General features: G+C 45.4%; 1 protein-coding gene across 1 annotated transcript; it reads left to right on the top strand.

Annotated features, from left to right (window-relative positions):
• Positions 1 to 17,590: 17,590 nt before the first annotated feature.
• Positions 17,591 to 18,873, top strand: LOC119649283. The gene is made up of 3 exons (XM_038051374.1): positions 17,591 to 17,801; positions 17,893 to 18,061; positions 18,121 to 18,873. Exons 1-3 carry the CDS (start codon positions 17,675 to 17,677, stop codon positions 18,710 to 18,712), a joined length of 888 nt encoding a protein of 295 aa, XP_037907302.1. The 5' UTR covers positions 17,591 to 17,674; the 3' UTR covers positions 18,713 to 18,873.
• Positions 18,874 to 19,035: the final 162 nt, after the last annotated feature.

The following is a 19,035-nucleotide window of genomic DNA, read 5'->3' as shown; positions in this document are numbered from 1 at the left end:
ACAAATTTCTCCATTATTCAAGCCCAATTTATGGCAACTGTACTATGAAGTTATCATCATGAGTACAAATGTAGGATTTATTTGACGCGTCATCGTTGTACAATTTGAAATATTATTTCATTGGTTAATGGTTTAAATTGTTCCAAACTTTTTCAAAATTTGGTTACCATTAGTTTACATTCATCTGATGGAATCAAATCCATTTGCCTTTCAACTTTTGATAGGTGAAAATTACCTGAGCCCTTGAGTAGATAATGCTTAATTATTAGTTGTTCAAATTACCCAAATATTTATACGCAAACACTTAATTCATTATAAATATAAAAAACTCAATTGTCGCGATAAAAGCAGTCTTGAATATTTTCCATGTTTTTCAGACTCGCTTGAGAACACAAAGCTAGACATCGGGAAGTTTAATTGTTAGGCCTTACAATAAGCTCAGATTACGACCTGTCCTTCAGCTCACATTGAACCTAAATGCACCAACTCTAGATCTCAAATCACAGCCTCTGTCCGGAGTTTTTAGCACTGAATAACCAGCAATTGATTTTTCGCCCTTTCCACTCCCGCTTTCTTATCAATATGTCTACTGAAACCTGGCCCATACGTCCGGTCAGAATAGCTACATAGGACGAAGCAGCCAATTGTGGACGAAGGGTTGGTGTTTTCTAGTAATAGTGGTCGCTACCTTCCATATGCTTCTTCCGTATAATAGCACAGAGAGAACATTAGCACGGAACAATCTCAATTCAATATCGGACTTGAAACATCCACTTTCCAGATTTTTTAGGGATATTGAAATTGGTCGATATTCTGTCTATCAACGCAGATAGGAAGAGTGCGATGACCAGTCAGGCTGAGAACCTTGGTTTTGTTGATGTTTATCTTCCGTTCGATCCTATTTGCCTACTACAAATCCATTTGGGCAAAATCTAAGCTTCACTGAACTGTCTAATCGGCATGCTCTTGCCCGGCTCTCTGCTAAACAGAGTCGGGAATGTGGAAGGGCGGTCCTTTTGGACATGTCAGCAACTCACATGAACCGAAACGTGGGACCGCATCGGAACCTGAAAAACAACTAAAAAAGGAAATATGGTGTCAACCTATCAGAAAATACTGTGAGCCATTAAACTCGGAATCCGAGTGCCGCGATCAAGAAGGAAAACATACGACCTGAAGGACGGCCTGAAACGAGAGGAGGCCCTTAAGAAGCCTCAAGAGAAATCCTAGCTTCAGCATCAGAATCAAGAAAGCGAGGAACATCGGAAATCCATCCGTGCAGCCGTACTGCCGGAAGTATTTCCGGAGTAAATACTCACTCATAGGAAGCAGAAAATAATTAAGGACCTCATCGTCATGAAGAGGGAGATGGAATAAGGAGCTCGTGTTTACTGACATACGCTTTCGACCAGGTCTTATGCTGGTCGATTGCGCGACGGAGGACATGGTGGTGTGGACATTTCTTAGAAGCAAGGAGGAGAGCAAAGCAACGTCGTAACTGCCTCATCAATTACAAATTTGGTGCATACCTGTGCACGTGCACAGGGAATAATCAATGAAGGACACTTCGAAGGACACATCGGGTGGCAAGCCTACCAGATCTCCGAAGAAATCGCAAAAACCATAGAGGGTGAAAGGACAGGACCAAGCAGGGAAGTGAATCTGCTGCACACAGAAGGGGAGAAGCTGGACGACCTCGATAGGACTCCTAGAGCTCAAGTCGGACGACGAAACACAAGGAAGTGCCATGCAGGAGGAGGAATGTAATGGATTGAATAAGAGCTCCAGGCACTAATGGAGGCGATGGCCAGCACTATAATAGCCCAGGTAAACCTCCTCCTTGCAAAGGCTGCATTAGTAATTGCAAAGGTAAGTTCCAAAGATAACATTGGAATAATACTAACACGCATACAACCTGCGTGTATTGGGTGCTGATTGTGGCAGATTGTGAAAAACCAAGGGCCTGCATTATTCCCAAAAATACTTGAGATACATATGTCTTTCAGAATTTCTAACTGTTTATAGCTGAACAAGTCTCATTGGAAGCCGGGGAAAGAACTCGAGAAGTCGTCGACAAGTAAACGACATTCGGATCCCACCACAATCAATTATTAGACTGGCGAAGTTCTGTGAGAGGAAGGCGCTACCACTTCTTCTCAGCTGCGGTGCCAACCATGAATTCTGGGGAACCAGCAATATTAATAAACAAAACTAAGTACCCTCTGGAATTCATCCTCAATAATAAGTTAGAAATACTTAATGTAGGGAACACTCGAACATTTGTGAACAGCACGAGACAAGAAATACTAGACATAACTCTAGGGAACACGCTGATGTCGGATGAGCCTTCTATGTGGGATCACAGAATAATCAGATTCTACAATGAGGGCAACTCGAAAGTAAATAGAATAATAAGGAATCCCAAGTGAACAAACTGGGACTCCTACACCTGACACCTGAGTGAAAACGTGGCTCATCTACAGGTGAGCGGTGACATCAAGAGCGAAATTGAACTGGAAACAGTGGTACGAGGCATCAAAAGAGTCGTCATTCACGCATATGGGGCCACCTGTCCGACTAAGATGGTCAAGTCATCAAGCAACGTATCCTGGTGGAGCAGGAACCTTGCCAGAATGAGAAAGGAAGCGCGAAAACAAACCGACTGACAGAGGTACAAAAAGACACTGATGGTGTATAGGAACGCGATCAGGGAAGCAAAACGAAAGAGCTTCAGGGAATTCTGTGATGGAATTAGAATTTTTTAGCTATAGACAAAAACAACGCAATGTCTTCTGTCCATCTGAAGGAGGAAGATGGGACATTTACCGAGAATGAATAGAATGTCATTCGCACTTAAGGTAGTAGTACAGTGTGCCGATTTTAAAAAATCGATTTAATTTTCTTTACATATTTCGAAAGTATAACATATTGAAAATATGCAGTCAAAATCTCAGATTGAAATTCAAAATATAGACTTATAACACAACATGCTGACCTATTGTATGCCAATGGAGGCGATCGACCCCGCACCTGCATGGTAGTCTAGAAAGACTTCCAGGCTAACCTGGTTAACGACCTATGTGATGGCGACACCACATCGGCTAAGCTAACCATAAAAAGTCAACAGGGAGATAAAGAGATACTATGGTGCTCTGCATATTTCCCCTACGACGCAGAAGACGTTCCCAGTGAAACATTCATCAGAGCTATCCAATATGCCAAAAGCAGAGGCATGGAGGTAATAGCAGGATGTGATGTCAACGCTCACCACATATGCTGGGGAAGTTCGAACATCAATGCAAGAGGATCGAGACTACTGGAGTATCTAGTAGGAACCTAAATGTGGGTAATGAACCCACTTTCTTCAACGTGGTCAGGCGAGAGGTCATCGACATCACGGTGGCATCTCCTGACATCGCGGCTCGGATCGGAGAGTGGAGAGTATCAAACGATATCACACTCTCGGATCACAGACGCATTGATTTCGTTATGGGCATGGATCTACCTCCACCCACTTCATTTCGGAATCCGAGGAAGACAGATTGGGTAATGTATCAAACAGAATTGAGCGCCCGAGTCACGATCCCTGGGAAGCGCATCAAATCCGTTGCTGGAATTGAGAAGACAACCCAGATGATCACAACTAGCATGAGAGAAGCTTTCGAAGAAAGCTGTCCACTCAAGATGCCTAAGAAGGGTAAAACACCATGGTGGAACTCGGATTTGGCAAAACAGAGGAGAACGACAAGGATGCTCCTTAATCGTGCTCTGAAGAGTGAATCAAGCACTAGCTGGAATCGCTATAAAGAGGCACAGAAGGCTCTAAAGAAAAGCATAAGATCGGCCAAACGATCATCTTGGAGACGCTTTTGCGAAGAGACTAACCCTCTTGAGGCAACCTCAAAGCTGAAACGGATTCTGGTCAAAGAACGTAGCCAGAAACTGGGTTATTTACGTTTACAGAATGGGAAGTACACAGAAAGCGATGAAGAAACGGCAAATCATTTGCTTCAAGTACACTTCCCAGGCAGCATCCAAAATCTAATCTCGGGGGCAACAGGTGTATACAGCCCCCAGCCGAGAGACTGGAATCTGGCATGCAAAGCAGTATCACTGGAGACAAGTCTGCAGGTCCGGATGGCATTTAAGTAATCCAATTAAGTAATTATGATTACTTATTATTTTTATTGAAATATTTAAGCGAACTCAATGCGAATTTTATACAGCAAACTCAACGCGAATTCTATACAGTAAACTCAACTCAAATTCTATTTTCAAAAAGGACTTCCATATTCTTTAGCAATTTTCAACTTAATAATTAAATTCAGTGACAGGTCTGAAAAACATAATTACTGCGATCTTCCACTCCCTTGGTGTGCCACGCAAAGTGGATAGATCCGCGCCATCTATTCGCTCGCAACATTCGAAATAAATTTCGAATGCTGCGAATCCTGTCGCGCCACATCACTCCGCCCCCAGATGAAACCTAGGGGGTTTCAGCGACTGATCCCCGAACTTCGTTCGCCGTTAATCCACAAAGCGGACACGACGTTGCTTCGGGGCGCACGCGGGTTTCAGCCTGGACAAAGAGACCGCCTTTTTGTGACCACCGATCTCGAGCTGGAAGAAATGTTCTCCCCGCTCGAGAACGCGGTACGGGCCCTCATATGGAGGCTGCAGCGGCTTCCGGACGGCATCCGTTCTGATCAGCACATGCGTGCATGTGTCCAGTTCCTTGGGCGAACAAGCAGGTATGGACGAGTGTCGAGTGGGTGGTGTCGCCTTGATGCGCCGGAGATTGTCCCTCAGCAGACGCACCAACCCCGACTCCGTGAGACCCGATCTCTTGTCGAAGACCGGATCGCTTGGGAGTCTTGGGTTCTCCCCGTAAACCAGCTCCGCGGGGCTGGCAGCTGATGTGGAAACGCTTGGTAGTGCGGGGGAATGAGCCCACTTCTTTCCTAACATGCCTGGAGACCTTACATTTTTGGCATGCGATGCACTCTCTGGCCCAGGAATTAATATCCTTGTTCATGGAGGGCCAGAAGTATTTTCCGGTGACTAACCGGTTTGTTGTCCTGATGCCGGGGTGCGCCAAGTCGTGAACTGCGTGGAACACTTCCTTGCGAAATGTGGCCGGAATGTATGGCCGAGGTCCCTTTTCCGAGTCTTCGCAGCAGAGCGAGAGGTTTGAGCCGAAGATGGGCAACTCCCGAAATTTGTATTTGGGGTTGGACTTGAGGCTCTGAAGTGCTGCGTCATCCACTTGCGCCTTGGCAATAGCCGAGAAATCGAGTGAGGCGGGGATGTTAACTTCGGAGACACGAGACAAAGCGTCAGCAACAATGTTGTCCTTCCCGGACACGTGCTGGATGTCCGACGTAAACTGGCTTATGAAGCTCAGGTGTCGAAGCTGACGAGGGGACGCTTTGTCGGGCTTCTGTTTCAAAGCGAACGTGAGAGGCTTATGGTCCGTGAACACTGTGAACGGCCGGCCCTCTAGGGAGAAACGGAAGTATTTGATGGACAGGTATGCGGCGAGCAGTTCGCGATCGTAGGTGCTGTAGTTCCGTTGAGCGGGATTCAACTGCTTCGAGAAGAAGCTCAACGGCTGCCAAACTTGGTCCACCTTTTGGTGAAGGGCAGCACCTACTGCGATGTCAGAGGCATCAACAAAAACGGCTAGGGGTGCATCTTGCAGAGGGAATGCCAAGAGCGTAGCGTCAGCCAGTTGTTGACGAGATTTGTCAAACGCGCAGATAGCCTCTTCAGACCACACGATCTCTCGTGTGTCCTTAGTTTTGGGGCCAGACAAGTACGCGTTCAAAATGGACTGGAGATGGGCGGCCTTGGGCAGGAAACGACGGTAGAAGTTTAGCATGCCCAAGAACCTCCTCAACTCCCTCACTGTCTTTGGACGCGGGAAGCTTGTGATTGCTTGCACCTTGTCTGGGTCGGGCTGTATTCCTTCAGGGGAAATGAAATGGCCGAGGAATCTCACCTGTTGTTGAAGGAATTTGCATTTCTCAACGTTTAGGACTAAACCGGCCTCAAGGAGACGTTGAAAAATGCACTCGAGATGGGCTAAGTGCTCAGACTCAGTGGAAGAAGCGACCAAAACATCATCCAAATATACGAAACAGAATTCGAGGTTTCGCAGGACTGAGTGAATGAACCTTTGAAAGGTTTGCGCCGCGTTGCACAATCCGAAAGTCATCCGGGTGAACTCGAAGAGTCCAAAGGGTGTGCATATTGCCGTCTTTGGAATGTCTTCAGGAGCTACTGGAATTTGGTGATAAGCCTTGGTTAAGTCCAAGGTCGAAAAGATGCGGCAATTCGCGAGGTGATGCGCAAAGTCGTGGATGAGTGGAATTGGATATCGGTCAGGAACAGTCTGTGCATTTAGCCTTCTGTAATCCCCACATGGGCGCCATTCGCCGTTTGGCTTAGGGACCATATGCAGTGGGGAAGACCAACAGCTGTTTGAGGGCCTGCAGATACCCTGTTGAACGAGTTGTTCAAACTCTTTCCGTGCAATTGCCAGTTTCTGAGATGGTAGAGGACGCACCTTCGAGAAGATCGGGGAACCAGTAGTGATAATGTGGTGCTGCACATTGTGCTTCACTGGTTTGGAGAGACTACAGTTGGTAGTAATCTGGCTGAACTTTTGGAGAAGTGCCCGAACACGAGAGTCGGTAATGTCTTCTAAAAGAACAGAAAGATTATTGCCTGGGTGAGATACCATATGTCCCGACGTATTAAGGTTGGTCGTGGAATCTATAAGAGACTTGTTTTGCAAGTCCACCAGCAATCCATAGTGACACAGGAAGTCTGCGCCTAGTATGGGGAAGCTGACATCCGCCAGGATGAAACGCCACGAAAACGTCCTACGCAAGCCAAGACTCACGTCCACTTGCCTATACCCGTACGTGTTTATACGGGAGGAATTTGCTGCCGCAAGTTTGAGCGGTTGAGGGAAAAGTTGATGATGCTGGGGTACGGGAAGAACCGAAACCTCCGCACCCGTGTCGACGAGGTAGTTGCGCCTGCTGAGGGGGTCAAAAATAGTTAGGCGACGTGGTGCTGCGTTCTGGGTGGCCGCCGCCAAAACCCCCCGCGGACCTAGTTTTTTGCGGTAGAAGAGAATCTACACGGTAGCGTACATCTTGTCGCTTTATCCCCGAATCTGCGGTGGTACCAGCAAATCCCTGGGTCCGTGGACTGTCTTGACGACCTGCTACCTGATCGCCCTTTTCGGATGGCAGACCGCGAGCGTGCTCGCGATCTGGCGCCCGAACGCTGAGCGTCCAACGTCGCCCGCATCTCGGCCATACTGGCTGTTAATGCAGCAATCTCGCGCCTCAATTCACCCACCTCATCCGACGGTGGTTGAACGGCCGCCAAGGTTGGGCGTACGTACACCTCCTGAACCTGGTCGGCCGTCGCTGCCAGTTCCTCCAAGGAACCGGAGACGCAAGCGAGGATCGCCTGGGTGCCCTCCGGGAGCCGACGCAGCCAGAGCGACTTGATCAGGTCTTCGCCGATCTTACTCCCACCCAATTGCCTCATTTCACGAAGCAATTGGCTGGGAGTTCGATCACCTAAGGTTAAACCTGCCAGCAAGTGGTCTAATTTTGCCGACTCGCTTGCCGACAGGCGCCTGATCAACTCGCTCTTGAGCTGCACATACGATGTCGACTTCACCACGTCGGACACCAGAAGTATGGACTCTTCGTCCAGGCCGATCACCGCGTAGTTGAAACGGGTCGCGTCCGATGTGATGCCGGACATTTGGAACTGTGCTTCCAGATGCACGAACCACAGTTCGGGGTTCCGCCGCCAAAACGGAGGAACGCGTACGGCGAGGGCGGTCACTTGCGGGTTCGATGAGCCTGCTGCGTCTTTATTGTCAAAAGACATCTTGTTTCACGAAAAGTACGAGATTGAAATGCAAACGCGGTGAGTTTATTCTGAAACGCGGTGAACTTTACACCGACACGGCAGGCCGCACCCACAAATGCACGCACGAAACGAGAAAAAACGAAGCGGACGCTATCCAGCGCAGACCAAAAACACCACCAATGAGAATGGAGGACTCGCGATGCTAAACACCTGCACGCCGTCTCTTGCAGCGATTTCAATTTTTTTATTACTATTTTTTTTTTTTTTAACTGAATAAATAAATAAATATTATATATAAATGAATAATAATTTGTCTTAAGAATAACTCCTCGTTGTTTGTCGGCTGTAGCTGCGGCGTTGGCGGTGCTGGGGACGTCCGTTTGTTGCCGTTGTTGATCGTTGTGGCAATGATGACTAGTCCGGTGCGTGAAAGGTGTTGTGCAGGAGGGCGTGCGTACGGGAAGTCGCGTGAAAATCCACTTCTGGTGAGGGTCCGACGTGTGTCGCGCAGTACACTGTGTAGAGAAGGTTTTCTCGCGTTTTTCTTTCTTGCCTCTGCTCCGACTCGGGATGTGGAGATGTGACACGTTTTCGTGATGTTTACCACGGCACTCCACACTCAACTGTAGATGCGAACGCGTGAAAATCGCTTGCCGTACGGTCTACTGATGTTTTGGAAGGATTTCTCAGTCCTTGGAAGTTCTATTTCTGCCGTGTTGTTCGGACGAATTTTTGTCGTTAATAGAACTTCACCAATGTCGGCGATGGTGGAGTTGAGTGCGGCGGCGAAAGTGGCTGCGGCAGCGATGGCGGCTGCGGCTGCGGAACTCTTATTTATCTCCAATCGGTTGTTGCGGCTGCCTGCTGGGCGATTGTGCTTGCGCAGACTGCGATTTGTTGATGGGGATGATGATGTGCTTGAGTTTTTCAATTTTGCAGGTTCTGGGAATTCGGGATCCTAGTTGTTGATGCTGTTGGTGCGAGTTCCGGGGTCACCAATTAAGTAATCCAATTAAGTAATTATGATTACTTATTATTTTTATTGAAATATTTAAGCGAACTCAATGCGAATTTTATACAGCAAACTCAACGCGAATTCTATACAGTAAACTCAACTCAAATTCTATTTTCAAAAAGGACTTCCATATTCTTTAGCAATTTTCAACTTAATAATTAAATTCAGTGACAGGTCTGAAAAACATAATTACTGCGATCTTCCACTCCCTTGGTGTGCCACGCAAAGTGGATAGATCCGCGCCATCTATTCGCTCGCAACATTCGAAATAAATTTCGAATGCTGCGAATCCTGTCGCGCCACAGCATCATCCCTGCGCTAGTAATAGAAGGAATGGATGCCCTGGGTCTATACATTCGAAATATATATCGTGCATGCCTAGCACATGGTTATATTCCAATTAAATGGCGGGATGTGAAGGTGTTGTTCATACCCAAACCAGGAAAACCCACCTACACAGACGCAAAAAGCTTTCGACCGATCAGCCTAACGTCCTTTATGCTAAAAGGACTAGAAAGATTAGTAGATCGGTTCATAAGGGATACACACATTCCTAAATGGCCACTTCACCATAGGCAACACGCCTACCAGAAAGGTAAATCCACGGAGACAGCACTCCATGAACTTACGGCAAAAATTGAAAAGGCGATGTCCGATAAAGAATACGCCTTAGGCGCATTCATCGAAGGTGCCTTCAATTATGCCTCATTTGCGGCAATTTGTGATGCGGCAAGACAGCATGGAATCGAACCGCTGCTAATCAGTTGGATCCTTCACATGCTAGAGTGGAAAAAAATCCACATATCGGTCGGCCAGAAGTCTATTGAAGTAGGATGTCTCAGGGGCTGCCCACAGGGACGGGTTCTCTCTCCACTGTTATGGCTCTTGGTGATGGATACCCTGCTGTGGCTCCTGGAGGACAAAAAAGTCTTCGCGCAAGCATTTGCGGACGACCTAGCCGTAATAATTACCGGCAAGTTTGCGGACACAGTATGTGACCGCTTGAATGCAACTCTGCATGTAATCCACAGCTGGTGCCTCCGCAATGGACTCACGGTGAACGCTAGGAAGACTGGACTAGTTATGTTCACTAGGAACGTCAGGTGGGGCAGCTATACGCTACCCACCTTAGCAGGGGCGGAAATCCAGCTGGCACAAACAGTCAAGTACTTAGGAGTACATTTCGACTGCAAGTTAATGTGGAAGCATCATATCCAGGAACAATACCAGAAATCCTGCAGATTGCTCTGGTGCTGTAGGAATGTGATAGGTAAGACCTGGGGACTTTCACCTAAACGGATATATTGGATGTATACATCCATAATAAAACCCATTTTGACGTATGCATGCATCGTCTGGTAGCCAAGACTGAACTTTGCTAACAGCAGGAAGCTGCTAACGCAGATTCAGAGACTTGGTTGCCTAAGTATTACTGGAGCAATGGGTACTACGCCGACTGCGGCGCTTGAAGCTATCCTAAATTGACCCCCCATTCACTTGGAGGTGAAACGGAAAGCAGCCAACGACGCATATAGGCTCGATACCATTGGGGCGTGGAAAGGCGGCCAATCCAACGGGCATGCGTCTATCTGGAAATTCCTTGAAAAACATCCGGTAGTCCTGATGCAGACCGATCATATGGTTTCCAGATTCGTCTTTGAAAAGATATACACTGTCATAATCACCGAAAGAGAAGAATGGTCGACAAGTGGCCATGAGTCTTTTCAGATTACAGACCTAATAATCTTCACTGACGGGTCTGTCACGGAGGATGGATCGGGTGCAGGTGTGTTCTCGGAGAATCCGATTATAGAACAGGCCCAACCCCTCGGAAAAATGACGATCATATTCCAGGCGAAGATATATGCCATTTCATTGGCAGCAGAAGAATGTCTGCGACAAAAATGGAGGGGTCGCACCATTCGAATCTGTTCCGACAGTCGGGCGGCATTATCAGCACTAAATGGCAACAACATATCAAGCCAGTTGGTGTGGAGTTGTCATCAGGTGCTGCTGAAACTTGGCCGACTGAACGAAACATTCCTGATGTGGGTGCCGGGGCACTCTAACATCGCCGGTAATGAGAGGGCTGATTGACTGGCTCGCCGAGGGTCTGGATCCACAATGGTGGAGCCAGAACCAGCTCTTGGAATCCGACCATCTACTGTCAAGTCTACTCTGAAGGGTGAAATTGCAAGGATTCACGCAACCGAGTGGAGAAATTTGGACTCTTGCCGGCAAGCGAAAATCCTTGTGAAGGAGCCTAGGACCACTAGAGCGGCAATTTTGTTGTCCCTTAAGAAGGGGGACATGAAAACCCTAGTATGGCTATTGACGGGACACTGCCCCTTAAACTACCATATGGAAAAGATTGGCGTAGTGGTTTCGGCTGTGTGCAGCCAATGTGAAGAGGAGGAGACGACAGCCCTGCACTTTTTATGCAGCTGCCGGCATCCTCAAATCTCAGACGAAGACACCTTGGCAAGGTTTTCTTCAATGAAGAATCTGCACACTCTCTGCCTCTTGAGAATGTTCTCAAATTCGCTAAAGCCTGCGAACACCGTAGGCGGGAAACCATTGAATAGGCAACTTACGGGGATAGTACAATGGGCCTAATAATGGCCTGAGTGCTCGGAGCTGCGGCTCCCCCCATTTAACTAAACTAACTAACTAACTATAACACAGAAAATGAAACGTGCCGCACTAACTATAGAAATGGAAATTAGCCGGCGACAACTACTTCAACCGTGCCTTCTATATGCTATCCTCAATCCTCTATTGTTATAGTCAGTTAACTAAGGCCTTGGCATTATATTAAGATATATACTCTTGGAAACTAAGAAATCGACACAGTATATGAGAAAGACTTTCGGAATATCTCATAAGTAAGTTTTGTTACTAAAAATCTATTGCCAAAACTTTAAATGCGTTTAACTTGAAACGACGTTTTCAAACTTTTGTTGAAGACCCTAAAAAACCGGCCTAGCCGATTTAGTTGAAAGTTGATATTCTTATTCTACACACCGCCGTTATGCGAAATCTGAAAAAGATTTAATTATCCAATAATATGTAGTTTTTTGACAACTTAACATAAAAAAATACATCGATTTTGCATTTATTTCCACAAATCCGCTACTTTGTTATTTTTAAAAAATATTTGCTTATTTGAGGTTTCGTATATGTATTTCGACCAATCTACAAAATAGAAAGAAATAATTTTTTTAAATTCAGACCGCCACAGAAGGCTGTGTGCTTCTTCGAGTGAGTCCATCTTTTTTTCAAAGAGTTTACCTTGATCATAAAAAGGATACATTGATTAAGGCAAAATTAAGTAAAAAAAAATGTGCATATATTAGCACGCTTCCTGGGTAGGACGGCCAGCCGAAACTGCTCTGTATCAGCGACGGATGTACGAGTATTACAGGATGTTATAGAAATGAAGAAAATAGCACTGTGTGCGTTTTTGGCCATCAAAGGAGCGTTCGATAACACATCGCACACAGAGATATGAGATGCCCTAATCCACAAGGGAGTGGGAAACGCCCCTGGCCTTCTGCATGCGCAGAATGTTAGAGGGTAGGCAAATTGAGAGTGCCATTCGATTACATGGCATGGAGGTGAAACGAGTAACAGAGGTCAAATATTTCGGAATCACACTGGACCAAAAACTACTCTGGAAAACGCATGTTGAAAATATATGTCGGAAAGCCACAAGTGCTCTGATGACTTGCACGTCTATAGCAGGGAAAAATTAGGGATACACCCCGAAAATTCTGTACTGGATATACAGTACTGGATATACACTGCAATAGTAAGGCCAATGATTACCTATGGTGCAGGAATCTGAGCAGAAAGAACGGAACTCAGCACAACAGCCAAGGAGTTATACAAACTTCAAAGACTGGCTTGCGTGAGTATCAATGGGGCGATACGAATCTGCCCAACGGCATCCTTCGAAGTCGTTCTGCACGTGCAAATGCATGCAAGGAGAGCGAACTTCAAAATGTTCGGGAGTACCAGTGAGGCGGGGAACTGCCTAAATCGAAGGAAAATTTAAATACTCTCTAGGCGGCATCTTGAATTACTGATGCCAAGGGATACCAGTGACAACGAGGTTCCACTTCGATAAGAATTTTGAATCATGTTGGAACAACAGGGCAAACTCCGAGAGCATGAGCTGGTTTAAACCAGCAACTGATTGTTTGGTTCACTGCCGGATCCCTTACGACAAACGGAGCAGGCGCTGAGGTTATTGTTCCAAAGAAAACGCATTTCGAATGAATGGGGAAGCATACAAGCATATTTAAGGCAGAAATATACGGCATAGACAGATGTGCCTCCTTCAGTCTCGAAAGGGACTATACGGGGCAGAACCAACCAACCGACAACCAGGTGATTATTAAGGCTCTTTTTTCCTACCAGGTAAATTCCAAACTGGTATGGGAATTCCTTAACATACTGAACGCGATCGGCTCGCTCAATAAGGTCACTGGGTTCGAGGCGACATTGGGTGGGAAGGTAATAAAACGGCGGATGAGCTACCCACGAAAGGGGGAGTGACGCTACTATACGGGGCAGAACCATTCTGCGCAGTCGCAAATGGGTTCATGGCATAAGGTACTCCAGACATCCCGGTTTTGCGCCGAGGTCCACCAATTCGATATCCGTAAAAGCTGTCTGACGTCCTGGCCTACGCCATCGCTCCGTCTTAGGCAGGGTCTGCCTCGTCTTCTTTTTCTACCATAGATATTGCCCTTATAGACTTTCCGGGCTGGATCATCCTCATCCATGCGGATTAAGTGACCCGCCCACCATAACCTATTGAGCCGGATTTATCCACAACTTGACGGTCATGGTATCGCTCATAGATTTCGTCGTTATGCAGGCTACAGAATCGTCCATCCTCATGTAGGGGGCGAAAAATTTTTCGGAAGATTCTTCTCTCTTCTCGGTCAAGAGATCACAATTCTTCTTGCTAAGAACCCAAGTTTCCGAGGAAACATGAGGACTGGCAAGATCATAATCTTGTACAGTAAGAGTTTTGACCCTATGGTGAGACGTTTCGAGCGGAACAGTTTTTGTAAGCTGAAATAGGCTCTGTTGGCTAATAGCAATCGTGCGCGGATTTTATCATTGTAACTGTTATCGGTTGTGATTTTCGACTCTAGATAGGAGAAATTATCAACGGTCTCAAAGTTGTAGTCTGCTATCTTTATTCTTCCTGTTTGACCAATGCGGTTTGATGTTGTTGGTTGGTTGGTTTTTGGTGCTGACGTTGCCACCATATACTTTGTCTTGCCTTCATTGATGTGCAGCCCCAGATCTCGCGCCGCCTGCTCGATCTGGATGAAGGCAATTTGTACGTCTCGGGTGGTTCTTCCCATGATGTCGATATCGTCAGCATAGGCCAGTAAATGGGTGGACTTAAAGAGGATCGTACCTCTTCGATTTACCTCAGCATCACGGATCACTTTCCCGAGGATGCATGATAGGACATCCCCTTGTCGTAGAACCTTGTTGGTGACGAATGATTTCTGCTGCTTTTATCTGGCCTCGCACATTAGTCACGGTTAGCCTAGTCAGTCCTATTTATTTCGTTGGGATACCGAATTCTCTTATGGCCGTGTACAGTTTTACCCTGGCTACACTATCATAGATGGCTTTAAAGTCGATGAAGGTCTGGTGGAACTGATGTCCATATTCGAAAAGTTTTTCCATCGCTTGCCGCAGAGAGAAAATCTGATCCGTTGGTAAGTTGACTGGAGTGAAGCCTCTTTGGTATGGGCCAATGATGTTCTGGACGTGTGAGGCTACCCGGCCTAGCAAGATAGCGGAGAATATCTTATAGATGGTACTCAGCAACGTGATACCTCTATAATATAATTGCTGCACTGTGTGATATCTCCCTTTTTAGGTATGTGACAGATAATGCCTCTTTGACAGTCGTCAGGCATTGATTCGCTGTACCACACCTTGAGCACAAGTTGATGAAGCACTTGGTGTAATTGGTGCTAACCTCCATATTTAACCAATTCGGCTGTAATTCCATCGGCTCCTAGCGACTTTGATTTTTAAGCCGATGAATTGCTGTTTCTTCTATACATGGTGGTGGTAGTATTTATCCGTCGTCTTCAATTGGCGGGACCTACAACTCGCCGATATTCCGGTTGTTCAATAGTTCATCAAAGTACTCAACCCATCGCTCCAATATACCCATTCCGCCGGAAATCAGATTTCCCTCTTTGTCTGGGCAGGATGAAAATCGAGGTGTGTAAGGCTTCATCCTGCTGACTTGTTGGTAAAACTTGCGCGCCTGGTGCGGTTGATCTCTATTCCTTCCGAGTTCACAGACCTGTTGGTTCTCCCAGGCTTCCTTTTTCCGTCTGTGAAGTCGCTTCTCCGCTCCCCGAAGTTCGTAATAAGTCTGTGCGCGTGCCGGCATTCTTTGAGAATGCAACATTATTCGGTATGCAGCATTCTTTCGTTCCGGTATTAGCTTACATTCATCGTCAAACATGCGGCTGGGACCAAGTATGTTTACGGCCGTATTTATGATAACGTTCTTCAGGTGGTTGTGAAGATCATTTGTTGATGGTTCATCCCCAGGATCTCTGTTTACTGCGGTTATTCCGGCATTCATTTCCCTCTTATAGGTGTCGCGGAGAGCTGTATTGTAGATGGCTTCAGTGTTAACTCGCACCTGATTGTCAGAGGAGATTCTGGGTGGTGTAGTTATTCGAGCTCGGAGCACCATGCCAACGAGATAGTAATCCGAGTGTATATTGGCCCCCCTATATGTTCTGACATTCATCAAGGCTGAGAGGTGGCGGCGTTCGATCAACACGTGGTCAATTTAGTTGAAAGTGGTCCCGTCTGGAAAGGCCCACGTAGGTTTGTGGACCGCTTTCCGCGCGAAGCAGGTATTCCGACAACCATATCGTGCGATACTGCTAATTGAATAATCCACAGTCCATTATCATTGGTATCCCTATATAAGCTATGAGAGCGGCCGTATCATCTCATCTTGACTGTTGTAATCTCCAAGTATGATTTTGAAATCATACTTGGGACAGGCTTCGAGGGTCCGCTCAATTGCCTTCTTGAAGGTATTCTTCTCCAACTCTGCAGTCTCCTCGGTAGGTTCGTGAACGTTTATAAAGCTTATATTTCTAAATTTGCCTCGCAAGCGCAGAATGTATAGCCGTTCGCTTGTGTTTCAAAAGCCGATAATAGCAGGTCTCATTTTTTGGCTGACTAAGACACAGGGAGCGCACGTTCCATGAGAAAATGCGCAAGTCGTTACTCCTTTGTCGTTGCCGGGTTCGTCGTTGTGTTATCCGTCCAGTCCGAGGCTCCTCTTGTGGCTTCGTAACAAGCTGTTTTCCGTGTAGGGTTGTGGTCTTCACAACCCCCAACTCGGAGGACTAGTTCGTACAATTCGACCCGTTTTTAGGCGCGAAGAGGATATATTTGACGTAATTAATACTCCTGAAGTGTTACTTTCCAACAAAGAATTGTCGAATATTGTAACAGATGACATAGAATTGGTACAACAAAATCTATACGAGGAAGAAAAAGAGTTTCCTACCAAAAAAATTTAGAAATTTGTCGAAGACATTGAGAAGGTAAGTATTTGGAGGATCGAGACAATGAAAGAAGGCAGACGGTGTCCTTTTCAATAAGTAAAAGTGTTGAATGTTATCGGAAATTGTACAAATCGACAAAGTCAATCAACTTTAACTAAATTTTTCAAACCGTCAACATCTGGGACCGCTTTTCAACTGCGAACTTTAGCAGAGATTCATCGTGATTTGTCATCAAGTGATGAGAAGTGACTCATAAATTTTCATATTTATATACTTGTGTACTTTTATAATATTTTCTAATAAATCCTCTTTATTTTAATAGTATAAACTAAAAACGTTTACATTTTCGCAGGTGCTAAACGCGAAATGTTAGTTTTGGTACGTCATAAGCAACAAGCGACAATTAATGAAGAATTCTACTCTTCTTTACCCTATGCATACGATAATGTATTTCTTACGCTTCGACTTTTCTCATTTTCGACTTATAACGCGCTTTCATGGAACCAATTAACGTGATAAGTCGACTTCTTTTAGGAGGCAATACGACTTCTCTGAATTTTATTATTATGGCGCAAAGTACAATATCGCTCGCTTGCAAAAAGTTGGGAAAATTGTTTCGTTTTCGGCATTTAGCTTTTCAATTTTTCTGGGGCCTTGTTTTAATACAAACCCACAGTAAAACATTTTCTACCGTTTTTTCTTCAGGCGTAACTCCCCCTGGTTGCACGGGTGATTTGCTTCCAGAAACGAAATTTCAAAAGAAGCCAAACGATGTCAACATGTTATTCAGCAACTGAAAGTATTGCGCAACTTTTCCCATTCCGGCAGCATCTACTGTCAACGTTCCGCTTCGCTGGAAACGAATCCATTTTATCACACAATACTGAAGATTTGCATGAAAGAAATCGAGAAATTAAATCCGAACCTTGGTCTTTATTATCGATAAGTGAATCTAGTTTAATTTTCAAACAAAAATCCATTTTCTTAAACTGTCTCCCTGGGATTGACATTTTGTACTTCCCGCCGGCACTTTTTGACAGTTCGCCATGTAATGCACCTTCTGCTGCCCAATGCAATCTGTCAAGCACAATGTCCATTAAATGTTATTCGGTTCTGTGTTATTCGGTTTCGTGTGTTATTCTGCTCCTGGCATGCAATAGAAAGTGTCAGGATGGACTTATCAACTCTAATTGAATGTGTAAAAAATGAAAGTGTCCTCTACGACCAATCTAACTTTGCGTTCAAAAATCCCGCCGTCAAGAGTGCAGCTTGGGTTCGGGTTGCCGCTTCGATGAACGGTAAGTTGTTTTATATTTTTCAACAACACTAACAAAGTTGTCTCAGTATTTATTTATGTACGAATCGACTGTCTTAAATTGTAATTTCCAGATTCGCCAGAGAATTGTGCCGCAGCATGGAAATCAGTTCGCGAACGATATTCCCGGGAGAAAAGGTATGCAGAAGGCCGGGAAGGAAACGCAGCAACTGCATCTCTGAGGAAACCGTGGAGGCATATGAAAGCCCTGTCGTTCTTGAAGGAACATGTAAAATCGAGAAGGTGAGTTTCTTTATTGATGACAACATATATATATATTCAAAACTATTTCATTTGTACAGATCACGCACAAATTTAAATTTGAGTGACACAGTGCAAATGCAAAACCTAGTGAGTCCCCTGAGCCCGAACAGTTCACAAAGTTCCTCATCAACCTCGGAGCAAAAGTTTTGGTATTCTGAACCAGAAATATGTTTGAACGAATATGATAAGGAAGTATTGCCCGAGTCTCCCGCCGACCGTTCTGTTGGAACTAGGCTACCAATGGATATTAAATCAAGACAGTCAGTTCCCTCCACCAGTAGCCAGTCGTCGGACTTTATAGTCGATGCAAACGACAGAGAAGTAAAACAGTTCCTCGCCTCTGCAACTTCCTCGCCCTTTCTTGAATCGCCACTGAGGCCCAAGAAAATAAAACTCCAAGATGAGACTGCTGTGATGTTTGGAAACGCCTTGGAGAACATCTTGGAGCGGACTCAGCAATCGAGGCAATCGACATTGGAGGATACCGACAGTTTAATTGCAAAGAACGTCGAGTACTGCCTGAAAACGTTACCCACGAATGAGCTTAAAATCAAATTCCGCAAAAAGTTTAGAAATCTCATTGAGGAATGCGAAGAAACTATATTGTTCCACGCACCAACTGGAAAGTGAACTGCGTCTCGCTTTTCATTCACTCTTTAAATCAAAGTTCCAAAATATTCTGTTCTCCTAGATAAGGTACCTTATTAAGTTGAAAATTACATTTTAGTTTAGGGCTAGTACTTATTACTAAATTTTATCATTAACAGTATTTGTCCGTTAGATTAGTTTATTGTCTATTTTTTTTAAATAAAAGTGAATGTTATTAAGATTGTTTCGAGTTTTTTATGTTTTTGCGTGGCTCTCTCTTTCTCTATGTGGACAGTTACGTTTGTATTGCGTATATGATTTTATTGAACGACTGTTTAGCAGTCCATTCCACTCTCCTCTATATA

The sequence above is a fragment of the Hermetia illucens genome, chromosome 2 (assembly GCF_905115235.1).
Source record: "Hermetia illucens chromosome 2, iHerIll2.2.curated.20191125, whole genome shotgun sequence".
Lineage (NCBI taxonomy): Eukaryota > Metazoa > Arthropoda > Insecta > Diptera > Stratiomyidae > Hermetia > Hermetia illucens.
The sequence above is the reverse complement of the archived record's forward strand: the minus strand, read 5'-3'. Positions and strand labels throughout refer to the sequence as shown.